The sequence below is a fragment of the Pseudoliparis swirei genome, chromosome 9, assembly GCF_029220125.1.
Source record: "Pseudoliparis swirei isolate HS2019 ecotype Mariana Trench chromosome 9, NWPU_hadal_v1, whole genome shotgun sequence".
Lineage (NCBI taxonomy): Eukaryota > Metazoa > Chordata > Actinopteri > Perciformes > Liparidae > Pseudoliparis > Pseudoliparis swirei.
In genome coordinates this window covers 16,263,807-16,277,438 of record NC_079396.1, presented here as the reverse complement: position 1 = coordinate 16,277,438, position 13,632 = coordinate 16,263,807, and the positions used below count along the sequence as shown (strand labels likewise).

At 39.8% G+C, this 13,632-nt stretch overlaps 1 protein-coding gene across 1 annotated transcript; it reads right to left on the bottom strand.

Annotated features, from left to right (window-relative positions):
• Window positions 1–1,457: 1,457 nt before the first annotated feature.
• Window positions 1,458–12,471, bottom strand: tmem81 (transmembrane protein 81). Its single transcript, XM_056423987.1, has 7 exons — window positions 12,250–12,471; window positions 11,584–11,729; window positions 11,158–11,273; window positions 10,506–10,699; window positions 10,195–10,294; window positions 2,046–2,122; window positions 1,458–1,586 (listed from the first exon to the last, which is right to left on the bottom strand). Exons 1-7 carry the CDS (start codon window positions 12,469–12,471, stop codon window positions 1,458–1,460), a joined length of 984 nt encoding a protein of 327 aa, XP_056279962.1.
• Window positions 12,472–13,632: the final 1,161 nt, after the last annotated feature.

The window sequence follows — 13,632 nt, the reverse complement described above, 5'->3', positions numbered from 1 at the left end:
GTTGTTGAATCGTGATTATCAAAACATTTTAAGACTAGAATGGGCACTCGGTAGAGCGCATACCTTCGCATATCACAAGATTGGGCATTGAATTATGAACATTTTGGCATAGTTGCATGCCAATTGGATAAAAATTGACCGCACTATGGTAAAAAGAAGATTTTGACCTTTCCATGACCTTGACCTTTGACCCGATTGATCCCAAAATCTAATCAAATGGTTCCCGGATAATAACCAATCATCCCACCAGAAATCAAAAGTAGTTTAAGCACGGTTGCCCCATAACACTTTATTATAGTAACAAGTTTACAAGTAATCAACCAAGCGCTAAATTCAAACAAGTCATGAAAACATTCAGCTGAATGGAGCAGAATCCCTGAGCCTTCACCCAAGACCGTCAGAAATAACTGCTGCCTTCTCAGTGCAAGACACCATCCTTTATACGACTTCAGAGACGCTGATTTGCCGATGCACCACTGATGCATCTTCTAATCACCATAGAACTATGAATGTTCGTCACAATTCCTGGAATGATATTACTAAAGAGCTGTAGATTGATATTGAAGGATGTGACCAACAATGGAAGCTTTTAATAAATACATTTGTGGAAATAAGTCAAAGCTCTTAAATAATCCTCAGTTATAGATTTATTTCCAGTCTATTTTTGTCCTATAATTGAATTGATACAGTGAGGTGCAGTTTTAGTCAATTATTAATGTGTAGTAGAGTGGAAATCTAAATGGAAAATATAATGGCATCTGTTACATTTTTACATTGCGTGAATTCAACTGTCTTAAACGTGAAGAACAGACGGAAATGCAGACAAAAATGCATTTTACAAAAAAGAAGGTGTTACCACAATGTTATAACAGTCGTGGAGGTTATAAAATGTTAAAGCTACTACAAAGGGTTGTGTGGTCGGACTGGTAGTGTTTCCAGCACCAGAGTATGTGGTGACTGTGGTGGAAATAAGTGTTCCTTTACCTTGTGAGAGATCAAAAGTAGTTTAAGCATGGTTGACCCATAACACTTTATTATAGTAACAAGTTTACAAGTCATCAACCAAACGCTAAATAACAAACAAGTCATGAAAACATTCAGCTGAATGGAGCAGAATCCCTGAGCCTTCTCTCGAAGCCGTCAGAAATAACTGCTGCCTTCTCTGTGCAAGACTGCAACCTTTATAGATCTCAGAGACATTCCACATTCCAAAGTCCACCTGTTTCCTATCAGAGGAAGTTGAGACCCCTAAAAGCTTTGCGTAATCTGCAACCCCCCAACATTTGAGTGACCTTTCCGGTTGGTCCATCACCTCAAGTCATCGGTTTGTGACCTTTTCACATGACCCCACACAGGATTAGATTATCCTCCAGAGACATTTGGAAGAGACAACTGTTGACACATTCCAGGAGAGAGAGAACTTCTAAAACACATTTTTCCCCCGACAGTGACCAGTCCTACTGACTGCAGGTCAACGGTGGCAGCTTAGCTGGTTCTGGGTCTGTGTGCAGCAGGCTGGTGACCCCCTGGAGTCTGAGCTGAAGGACTTTCTGGTGAACCTGTATAATCCCATCTAAGAATCGGCCCTGGTGGCAGAGATGACAAGCATTGAGTTTAACTGTTAAACCAATCTTCTCGATGAAGGACGTGTTCACTTATGGTGGTCATATAGAGGCATCTTTATTACATTGAGACTATTTCCCAACATGTTAAAACATAAATTCCTCACAGTAACTTTTATGTGAGGCAGAATAATAATATCTTAACTCTTTGTTGAAATGTTATTTCACCTTGACGAAGAGGAACTATCCCGCCCACTAAGTTAGTCGGATAAATCACCCACAGCTGCCGAGTAATTCTCTGTAACCTGTTTCAGGCTACCTCACCAATACATTGGATGAAGAGCAGACCAACATTACACTCCCTCCATGGGGCTAACATGACACCCATGTGTGTTATCATCTGCCTCTTGAAGCCTCAGGGCCTCTCTGTTACACCATCCAGACCAGTTACGGAAGATGGAAAAGAGTGAAATTCTTCTTTGCCTTGATGATTGCTAGAGAGCTGCTCAGCTTGGTGTGGATGATAAGGACACAAGATAGAAACAGATTGTTACTGACACCTAGAAAAAGTTATACAGAAAGGAGAAATCTGTGGTAACATTTAGAATCCACCAAATCCTCTTTGAGATTGAGCAGAGCCTTGCAAAACAGCAGAGAGAGCCAGAAGGAGAGATAAGTGCTGTCACAGGCACTGAGTAGTTGAACTCATTCTCCCTTTTTTACACACCATTCTGAGCCAAAATGTATTACATATGTGACACTTTAATTGAATTGCTGAAACATATGATATGAACTATTTGATCAATTAATCTGAATGACACATTTATCATGTAGACTTTTGGATGGAAATTTCATGCGATATCTTTTGTTATTTCGAACAAGATATGTTTCACGTCTTTAAGCAGTCTGTTTCAGTTGAGTCTTCCTCTGAAATTCTGCTGCTGCCACGCTACACTTCCTCGTGGGGGCTGGAAGAAAGTGCAGAGCTCAATGTGAATCCCCGTGGCAACCCTTGAAGCTTTAGCGTTAGACAGGCGACCTGGATGAACATTAGTTGCTCCTGTAGCGGAAGTAATTGCTGCCAGAACTTGATAGAGGTCTTATAATTCCATGCGTTCCATTTACGCTTCTGACACAACAAAGTTCTAAATCTTTTAGGAGTCTTGCACAATTTCAGCCTACTTTGATGATGTTGGGGGAGAGATACAATCCTTCTCCAGGGCCAAGAACAATGCATGGCAGCACTTCAGTGACCATGCAGGACACAGTGGTGGAAGTATAAATCAGTTATAACACAGACGCACTACTAAGTAGTTTTTCATGTGTTTTTGTGTATCCTAAGCTTTTTTTGAATTTGAGAGTATGGACTATATACTCTATCCTCTATATTGAGAGTATAGACTCTATATAGAGAAAACTCCATATTAACAAAAGAGCATTTCACTGCTACTACTCAGCCCATGTAATCTAAGTGTCCAGTCAATGGTTATTTAATAAAGGCATCTATTAACTAACTAACAACGGGCCAAGAATACACTTAATTAAATATATGGTATACTAAATGGTTGGGATGGAGATAAAGGTGTCTTGCCAAGAGCCTCATCCATCCTGTGTCCACAGTGACACTAAAGGGGGCTGTGTGGTTCACGGGTTTGTTAACGGGATTAAATCAAAGTGTCAGAACGGGAAAATGTATCACATTTTCCTTTTGTCTTTCCCACCATCAGAAGACCACTTTGCCAGGGAGAAGAGCATGCAGCAGCTCAAACCACAGCGCCTTGTGGCATTTCTTCATCCTCTCATGTTGGACTCAGGGCAGACTGGATTCTGAAGTGACTCACTAATTTAAACTAGTATCATGTTGAGCGGCTAGCTAGCTTGTTAACATGCGAATTTCAGTAGATATCTGTGCAACACAATACACAGGCGTCTTAAATCCGATAGCTGCATTACTGTAACAGTTCGGAGTTAAACAAGAAAATGCTGTGTGTAGTTTTGTCAGCTGTAGGTGCGATGAAACCGCTGGGTTCATCGCCCTAATCTCCTCTGTCGACATTGTATTATTAAATTCGCCTGATACCTGCAAGCTCCATACAAATGCCAGTTTAAAGTATGTTCTGCTTGCCGCTCTGGATGAAGGTTTGTCATTCTCTCTTAGTTTACTGTTTGGGTGGAGAGCAAATTTGGAGACCACACTGACATTAAAAAAGATGGTGCACTCACACACAAAAGAGCAAGAGTGTTTCACAGAAAGGTCAATGCTACTTGGCCATTGGGAACTGGAAAGCAGAGAGCAGCAGCAAAACAAACAATGGATGCAGCAGAAAAGGTTACAAAAAAACAATATAAACAAATATGTTATGTATTTATTTTCTTTAAAAACATTCCAAATTAAATGTGTAGGTGTTTTGTGGGGAGTTGTGGGCTCATAGAATCTGCTTTATGGATTTCTTTGAGAAATTGTATTCACTTTGTATGAATACACTTATTTTAGAGGTTGTGTTCTCTCCAGAGAATTGACACCGTAGTTTTGTGTTTAGTTTGGTTCTTTGCCTCTTTCAAAGAATATTCAGATAATATTTGCTGATGATTGGATATTTCAAAAGACATAACTCAAGACCAATATGTAAAGAAAAATTAATACATTATTGTAAAATAAGCTTAATTGTTAGAAATATATTTCAACAGTTGCTCACAAAAGGCTGTGGTATGTTGTGATGACATCACAGCTAAGGGGCGTCGTTTGGCCCTCAGCTGTATATAAGAAATGGATGTAGTCAATATGATGTAATCGGATGGTTTGTGGACAACGGTCTTAATGCCTCAAGTTCAGCATGTTGGGTGTCACCATCTTAGTTTTTGGCTGTTTCCATCTTGGTTATTTAGAAACAGAAGTGACATGAGAAGGTGGAGCTAACTACAACCAAACACTGAATAGGACATTTTTGTATGTGACCAAAATGTTAATTAACTAAAACACACTGTAAAACGGTTCAAGTTCTAACACAAAAACAAGGACATGTCCATTACAACTCAATAACAAGGTAGCCTTAAAGCATACCCTGCTTTATCCTCTATTTTACCAAAATGTACTTAATAAAGATCATGCTGTTTTGAAGAAGACCTGGAACTAGGATAAAGTTGTGTTACAGTGTTTTACTAAAGGTAATACATATTGTGAGAAATAGAGTCATTTTCTCAGACGTCTATGCAATTAGACTTTAGCTTGCAAAAAGAGGAGTTGCCCCAAGATGGCCATGAGAACGGACCTTTCTAATTTTATTACATTTGTGGATGACAGACAGAATAATGAAGGTTAAGTGGTAGAAAACAGGAGAAATGAGACATTGACTTTTGGCTTTGTTACAAAAACAATGACCTTGTACTTCTATCTTAAGTGCAGCTGGGCGCATGCTAAAAGGTCTGCAGTAACATTAGAGACATGAAGTAAGCAACTGGAATATTGTCGCGGTCGCCCCGATGACCTAACGATGAAAGATTGTTTAATGATGTATCTTTTGCTTTGTAATTTAGTGTCCTCTACCATTAGTGGTTGGTCACTTGACATGCCACATCTTGTATCTGTATTCTGCTCATGCAAACTGTGAGCTGATTGTATAGTCTTGCAGTTGTCAGACATCATTTGTGGTAATGTTTGATGGGAGTCCACAGAGGAAAGAAAAGGACATTGAGAAGTGGCTTTTTTTCAAAACCTTGTATGCCCCAGGCTTGAATACATGTTTAAAGCCATCTGCAATTTTTTTTTACGACACTCTTTCCTCTCAGGTGCACTCGGAAACCATTTAAAATCCATAAATGATACCCATATAATTTGAATCTGCAGGACTTTCAGAAGATGCTTGCGGCTTTGTTATGCGACAGTCTGTTCAAACTGCAGTCCTGCTTGAATTTGGACAATAATATCCATATTGATTTGCACTTTATTTCTTGCTTTAATCGTCTGGAACAGTATCTCCAAGCCAGACTGCAACCAGATATTTGCACGTAAGATGCAATATTAACCAGCTGTACCATCATGTAGACAATTCAATCTGGAGACATAATTCTGAGTTTTCTCGATGTATAGGGGTGATGTAATCCATATTCTAGCCCGTTCTCATTCCCTTGGCATCAAATACCGACTCTTTATCACGCTCCTTGGCATCAGAATCAGAATCAGAATCAGAAACAGTTTTATTGCCAGGAATGTTTACACAAACGAGGAATTTCTTTTGGCGGAAGGTGCAACATTTGGACATGACAAACAAACAACAATCAACACGACAGAAAGACAACAAATAATGTGAAAGTGTTTGGGTGTGTGCTTCAAGTGGTGTGTTTTAGTTAAAAGTGTATGAGTAAAGTGTATCTGATGAGGATGCACAAGGCAACTATCTCCAATGTAGACTCCGTGGTGAACGCATCCTCACAGGGTGGGTGGGCTATACTATGTTGGGATTCCAACCAGGAGACCAGTTATTGTGTCTTTAAAATGTTGTTGAGTTCTTTAAAAGTTACGTATTGGTTGTCGCTGCCTATTATTAGTAATCAGTCTCTCTTCAAACTTGATGCCGATAAATCTGGAATGATGTTTCGGCTGTTTGGACGAAGAAGGATGGGATTTGTTGCTGAGATTGCATAAAAAGCTCCAGATAAGGCGAAATAAGTCTGTCCACCTGGGTGTCATATTTCCATCACTGCCAATTAGAGCTGGAGAACATAGATACAGTATGTGTGACTACTGCAGAGTAATTTGTCCCAGGAATGAATGCCTATTGTAACTTTTAGCACTGAAGACAAAAGATAGTTGTAGATCAGTGGTCCCCAAACTACGGCCCGCGGGCCGGATCCGGCCCGCCTCCCCATGTGGACCGGCCCCCTGAACAATACCAGAGTCGCGTTCCGATTTATTATTGTTTTCACCTGGCCCGCTGCCGTTGAGATTGCAGTGAGACGCGGAGAAAATGTGGAGTGGTGCTCTTTGCAATAGAACATCTTTGATGGGACGTGTCACGTCTCGGCCAATCAGCGTTCAGATGTCCACAGCGTTTGGGAAGTTAGGTTAGCTTGGATGTTAGTCCGCTACATCTGCTGCCGTCACGCTGCACGGTGTAGCGATACTAACAAAGTACCCGTACGTTAAAAACAATGTGATTTAGCATATTTTTAGTATCGATACTTCATTAAAAGAGCGATCAGAGCGCACGCACTGCTTCGCTCCGTTAAATGCTGTCTGCACGCGCATGCACTCACAGCGAGTGGCGCGCGCATCCATGATTTTTCCTGGGTCAAAATGAGTCTTCGGTGCACCGTCTACTCGTGCAAGTCGGGCTGTTGAGTGAGTGATCAGCAGCTGGCCGCTCGGTCCATTCTCGCACCTCACAGTTGCGTATTGATCAGACAAGAAGACACGCTTATCTACTCCAGTGTTATCCCTACTATTATAACAGGGTGAAATCTCCACCCCCCACTCTGTAATTCCCCCCCCCATATTTTTAGTATCGATACTACATTAAAAGAGCGATCAGAGCGCACGCGCTGCTCCGTTAAATGCTGTCTGCCGTGATGCGCGCGCACAGGTGAGCGCACTCTCACTTCTTACTAGCACCCCCGCTGGCCCTCCAGCAGACAAGGCAAACGTTATGTGGCCCTCACAGGAAAAAGTTTGGGGACCCCTGTTGTAGATAGTCTTGTCCAGCGGGAAAGGGGCTTTTGAGTTTCCTCGTAAGACCTCTTCACAAAGTCAACATACTTAATGGCTTTGTACTTAGAGGAAGTTATACAATATGTTTGCACTGAAACGTGCTGTGTCTGATCGGGGCCTATTGTAGTATACGGTGGAAGTACAAGTACATCAAAATTGTAAATTGTACTTTGATACTCTCCACCGCTGCTTTTTAGTCTATGGCTCAAGAGGGGCAGCAAAAAATATAATTAAAATACTAATAAAACATTTTCGAAGAAGGCAAACATCTAAAAGCCGCATTTAGAATCTTTTTTGGAGGTGTTCATCGTGGAGACATTATAGAGCATATTATACTCTGCCATTGAATCAATATTCAATGGCAGAGTATAATGTGCTCTATGATGGTTCAGTGGAGCAGTAATTGAATTGTTTGTGCAGTGAGCGCGGGGTAAACAGTTACCTCTTGACTTGTAGAAGGATGTTGTAAATAAGCACATGGAAGGAAATGATGTTCTTCGGGTTTCAATGGGACAAATTCCACGAGGAAATGAATGAATTACAGTAAGCATATCATCATAATTGCATTTGTGTTATTTCCCCTGATTTCTCGTTTGCCTCTGCTCCTCCCAAAACATACCAATAAAGACGCTCATCACTGACAAGCAAAGACATCTGTCCTTATCACCTTTCTCTCTGCCTCAGTTTAGAAGCACTTGATGATGTCAATATCTGATGTTATTGTGACTTGTCCTAGAACTGGCCTGAGATCTTCAGGATCTTTATATATCAGCAATATTACAGTGTGAAAATACTCTTAGATGTTAAGGTCTTGCACTCAAACATGTTTGATAAATAAGCTCAGATGCACTATCAGCAGAATGTTCAGAAGTATCAGCAGAAATAGCCCACTTATAATGCAGGAAGATGTTACTGTAGTGTTGTTACTGATGCATGAGGTGGAGTTCATTTTAACCAATGTATTCCCTTTTGGGTAGTTGTATAAATTGGGACAGGAAAGTTTTGGTGCAGCACTTTAAGCTCTTATTAAATCTGTCTTTGTTACCTTTTATGATATGATATGATATTCATTTATTCGTCCCACAGTGGGGACATTTCAAAAATCACAGCAGCGGTGCACATCAAAGCATCAATGAAAATAAATATATAAACACAAAATTAAAAAAATGTTTCACCAACACTAGCGGGTATATGACGTCTTTTTAATAGTGAAAACCTGCTAAACTAATTTGTAATAGACTCCTTTCCTATTGCCAGTATATGTGAAACCTTTATGTGTGGTTTTTTTCCTTCTTTTTTTCTTCTGGTCTTTCGAATCCTTTCAACTGCATCTGGACTATTAATTTTTCAACATAACTATTCTGAAGCTACTGTTATTTTTGTGTTAAGCTGATAAGTAAAGTGGAGGCTACATTTTAGAGTTGTCTTCTTTACTTGCATTCAGATATATTTATATAGTCAGTAAATATCTCTGACTGCAAGTGAAGACGATGCTGTGACTTTTGTTGTTCTATATTGTCTACTCTATGTATTCTACTGCGCACCTGTCGAACTACTGGTGTGCAGTAGTACAAGAAGGAAAATTCGCTATATTTATTTAAGTTCTAGTTCATCAGGAGGACATGGAGCACTTACCCTCAAAAAAGACCTGAAGAGAATTTGGACCAGTCGATCATTAACAAACGATTGACATTTATGACTCAAAGACTGTATGGGTTACTAATATTTACATTGAATGTTTTTTGTACATGTGAATCCTCACAGCTAAACATTGCTCTCGTTGAATGTTTAAAATGAACTGTTAAGGATCTTTGAATAACAAAACTTTCTCAACATTTTTCCTCCATCCGACAGTTTTGTTTCTGGCGTGTAATGAGCATCAAGATTTTGAGATTCATCATCTTGTTTTTGAGAGGATCCCTTTGTCTTCCTCCCTCTTAACCAGATCCGTTTCATGGCAGCTCAGTCCTGTCATACAGCCTCATGGAGAGATGGAATGAATGTGCTCTCCCTCAACGTCACGCTGTCTGTCAGAACCTTTTCATGAACCAACACTGTCACCTGCTGGCACAGAGGTTACAAATCACCTGACACACAATCGCCACTACTGCGTGCCCATAGTTTGAATGTTTTCATTTTGTCTTCCTCAGTTGTTTGAGGTTTAATACCCTTCATCAACCATAGTCCAGCTCCACAGGTGCTTTGATTTTGCTTGATTGGATGTCTCGTTAAGGACTCTGTGAGTCCTCGTCCCTCCTAACAGCTGTGGTGCACCATTTAGGGTGGATCAACTTCCAATTATTTCCTTCTTATTATAACTATTTAAGATTGACATTAAGATTGAAAATCTCTTTTTCATGGCGGTGTTGGCCCAACGGGGTTAGGGTTAGTTTCCCCTAATTCTTCTGCTGCTAAACGCTCCACTGTGACCACCAGCTCATCTCCGAGGCCCAGATCAAACAGAGCACTGTTCAAAGAAGACTGAGCAAGCTGCTCTTCAATGCTGAGTAGTGCAGAGTGCATAGATTAATTTTAGAGCTTTTTGTTGAAAACAACCGTCTGCTGCCTCCAAAAGTTTACACTATGAGTGCGATGTAAGAAATCAGAACTCTAAAGATTACATCTAAATAATGAGTTGAAACTCCTTGAGCAGAAGGGGGGAGCTGCAGAGCAGTCAATAATCTGGACGCTCATCACTATCAGTGATATTGATTATAGCTTTATATATAGCTCATAGTTTAGCTGCTTTACAAAGTGGCTTGATTTTATTTTCACTCTCTAGTCCGACATCAATGGTGTTCATTCTATCTCAGATGTTTATTTATTTGTTGTTGTTTTTTTGCTTTTGTTGGGGGGATAATTTTAGAGACATCAACCATGTGAATCAACATTTTTATTGTTTGTGCACAGAGCGAATGAAAAACTAACATCTGTCAAAATGCCTGAGCTCGCTCCTCTTCACTGTCCAGTACAGGACGAGCAGCATCAATCCAGCGGCGATGCCTGACAGGCTCAAACTGATCAGTATCTGTGTGTTCAGGCAAAACAAATCAACTGCTGGTGAGAGGGATCAATATGGTGGCATCATCCATTAACATTTATTGAGTTATATTTTTATCAATTTAGTTTTTAACCTGATGGCTACATAAAATGTTTTTTTTGTAACAACCATTTAAACAACAATATGGCCTTATTTATGTTTCATAGACTAAACTGTGGAGAAAGTAAACAAACAGTACTGTGTAAAGAAGATCCGTCTTGTGGTAATGCTGGTCTGACACGGTCTCATTCTGCTGGTTTCCAGGGAGGTCCCACTGGGCCAGAGAGCTTTCGTAGTCCAGATTGAGAAATCCGAAAGGCAAAACTCGGATCCCCCAATAAGCCCTTTTCACCCTGCGTAAGGTGACATCCTGCACAACACAGCAATACGTACCTGAAAATGACAAGATTAGTGGCACTTCATTGTATATATTTTTTCTTTATTTTATATTAATTTTCTGATTTATTTTTATTTCAATTTAGGATAGGAATTTATAAGCATTTTTTGCTTCTACCTATACCTTTTCAGTCTTTCTCTTTTGTATATTATATAGGATAATATTGTATTTGATTTGATTGACTGAATAAAATACACAAACAAGGTTATCATTGGGACATATTATTTTTCTCACAATGGCATTGTGAAAAAATGATGTGGCAGATTTTATACAAGTCAACCCGTAAGCAAAGTTCAAAAGGAAGACTCATGTTAAGAACAAGCGCACAAATATAGACAGCAATAAAAGACCGAGATATTATAAACAAATAAGTTTACATACCTACTGGCCCAACTCAAGCTCCGCAGGAAGAGGAGTTCTGAACTCCAGTGTGTATGAGCACGTGTGTGTTTACCTGCGTCCTCCTCCCGGATGGGGTCCAGAATCACTCGATCCAGCAGAGGAGCATCCCAGCGGATGAACAGAGAGTCATCAGAGGTAATTATTCCTCGGGCGTAACGCCACGCCACCCTGAGCCATGAAGGAAAACATCACACTAAGCACTGCCCTCCATCAAAGAGCTGGTACAGTTACAGGTTGTTCTGCCTCTTAAAGATGAAGCACTCTACCTTGAGAAAAACAATGGATCATTTCATGAACATGCCAGCTTTTAAATGGCACAATGCAACTTTTTAAGAATTGTAAATAATGGTTGTCAGTCTGTGTTTGTAGCCTCGTTGAACTATTACAGTATGAATTCTACCAAGGCAAGACATGATGGTCTGGGTCTAACATTGCCTCATCAAATGGACACAAATCACTACTAAATCTCCATCCTTACCTCCAGGAGAACCTCCCCATTGCCTCCATTACTTCTCCCAGACAGTCAATCTCCAATCTCTGTCCTGAAGTCACGGTCATGGTCCTGAGTCCACACTGCCACGACTCCAGACACTTTACCTTACGAGGATGGCAAACATCCGACACCTGCCATTAAGCCCATGCGCAAATGAGAACAATTAGATCATGAAATCTAAAATTAGTTTGAATCAGAGTTAAGCAAAACTCGGTTTAAAATGAGTAAATCCAGTTTTAAAGAAATTAACCCGAGCTCTGCCCCTTTAAAAAAAAATCTCTGTTTATAAAATCCAGAGATTGGCGAGTCACTATCTGAGCTGAAGGAGCTTCTGGGGAACCTGCCTGATTTTGTTCTCATGTTGCATTAAATGCAACTCGGTGGCACGTTGACAAGCATTTAAGAATCTGTATTGTCAGCCTTCTTGTTGATTGTCTCATTTGCTTATGCAGTTCATACAGAGACAGCAGTCATACATTGAGGCTGTTTCCCAAACAGATACAAGTTCCTCAGTGTAACTATAAGGAGAGGGTTCAATTTCTTAATCTTAATTTTGAGCAGGTTTTAAATTTAGTAGCAACATGGTTTTGAACATGAATCGTTAGTGCACCCCCGCCTCGGTGTTAGATGTTCAAGACATCTCTGTAGTACCTCTGTTCCATCTTTACTTGTCACTTCTTCCGTGGCTGTCTCGCCATCTTTCAATAAACAAAGGGTTTGGGTTTTAATGCCCAGCCCACAGGTGGCGCTGCAGGGAGAGCTGTCAACAATGACCTCCAATGGCATGCTTTCCACCTCCTCCAGGGAAACTGAAGTCAGGCGATGGAGCAACAGGAGGAGGAGGAAGTAAAACCTGACAGTCTCATGTTGCATTTTGCTGTTTGATAGGAAATCTGTGGGAAATAAAGATGCATTTAGTTTTCCAATGGGGACGACGAAAAAAAAGCCGCGGTCGAGAAGTTTTTTAATTTGTTTAATTGAGTTGGTATCCATAGGCAACATGCTGTGCCCACATTTCTTTTAAGGCTTATATGATTTTATCACATTAAATCAGCATCATGTGTCGAAGCATGCTCTCTAATATATAGAATGATGTATCTACAATTAACTTTAACACTGGAGGACTCCATGAAACTGTTCAAAGTGGAGCTGTGAGAAGATGTTGAACAACATACTGCACCTTGAAGGATACGTTGCCTCAGTGTTCACAGGTCCAGTTGGCGCTGTCGTCAAAGTTAGCTCACCTTCTTTGTAAAACTAAAGTCACAACAGACTTGTATAATTGATCCAAACTGCAGCATCTGCTGGTTCTCATGATCACATTTATTTTTGAACTGAATATGTTGTCGTGACAGCCAGAGTTCCAGGCAGCAGATTTCCTCCTTTTGTGGGTCCAATTGTTAAAATATAAAGAATTGTAAAGTTGTACAATGTCTTCTATTGTTATTTAAATATTCTTTGTCAACAGTAAATAAATTATCAATTAATGGAGAACTTTTTTCAACATTGTTCAGTGACAAAGTGCTGTAACAGGGCCAAAGCCTTTTGCATTAATTTATTTCTTTATATATTGTTTATATAAAGTTTAAGAATTTAAATATATAAAAAAACAAATGAATAATAAATAATATAATTTTGAATTGATCATACTGTATCACCTCATCTGTTTGTGGTCTTGAAAATATAACATAACAGAATTAAGTAGCCATATTTTAATTGGACTGGCTTTTGGATTTTTGACAAATAATTTTTCCCATATACCGAACCAGTTAAAAGTGTTTCTGTCATTTGTCAGACAAATACCAGAGAGAGCACAGAGACCCACCCAGCACAACGTACTGTATTGTATTGTACATTAATTGTAGCCTTCAGTTCATTGATTACTTTGTAAATTGAGAAATTAATCAATCAGAATTTTTTAATGGTAAACACAGAGAAACGCACAACCAGAGACGCAAAACCAGACACGCTCACGTTCACACATACAAGCAAATTAGAGTCGTCTATCAACCTAAATTGCTCGTCTTTGGACTG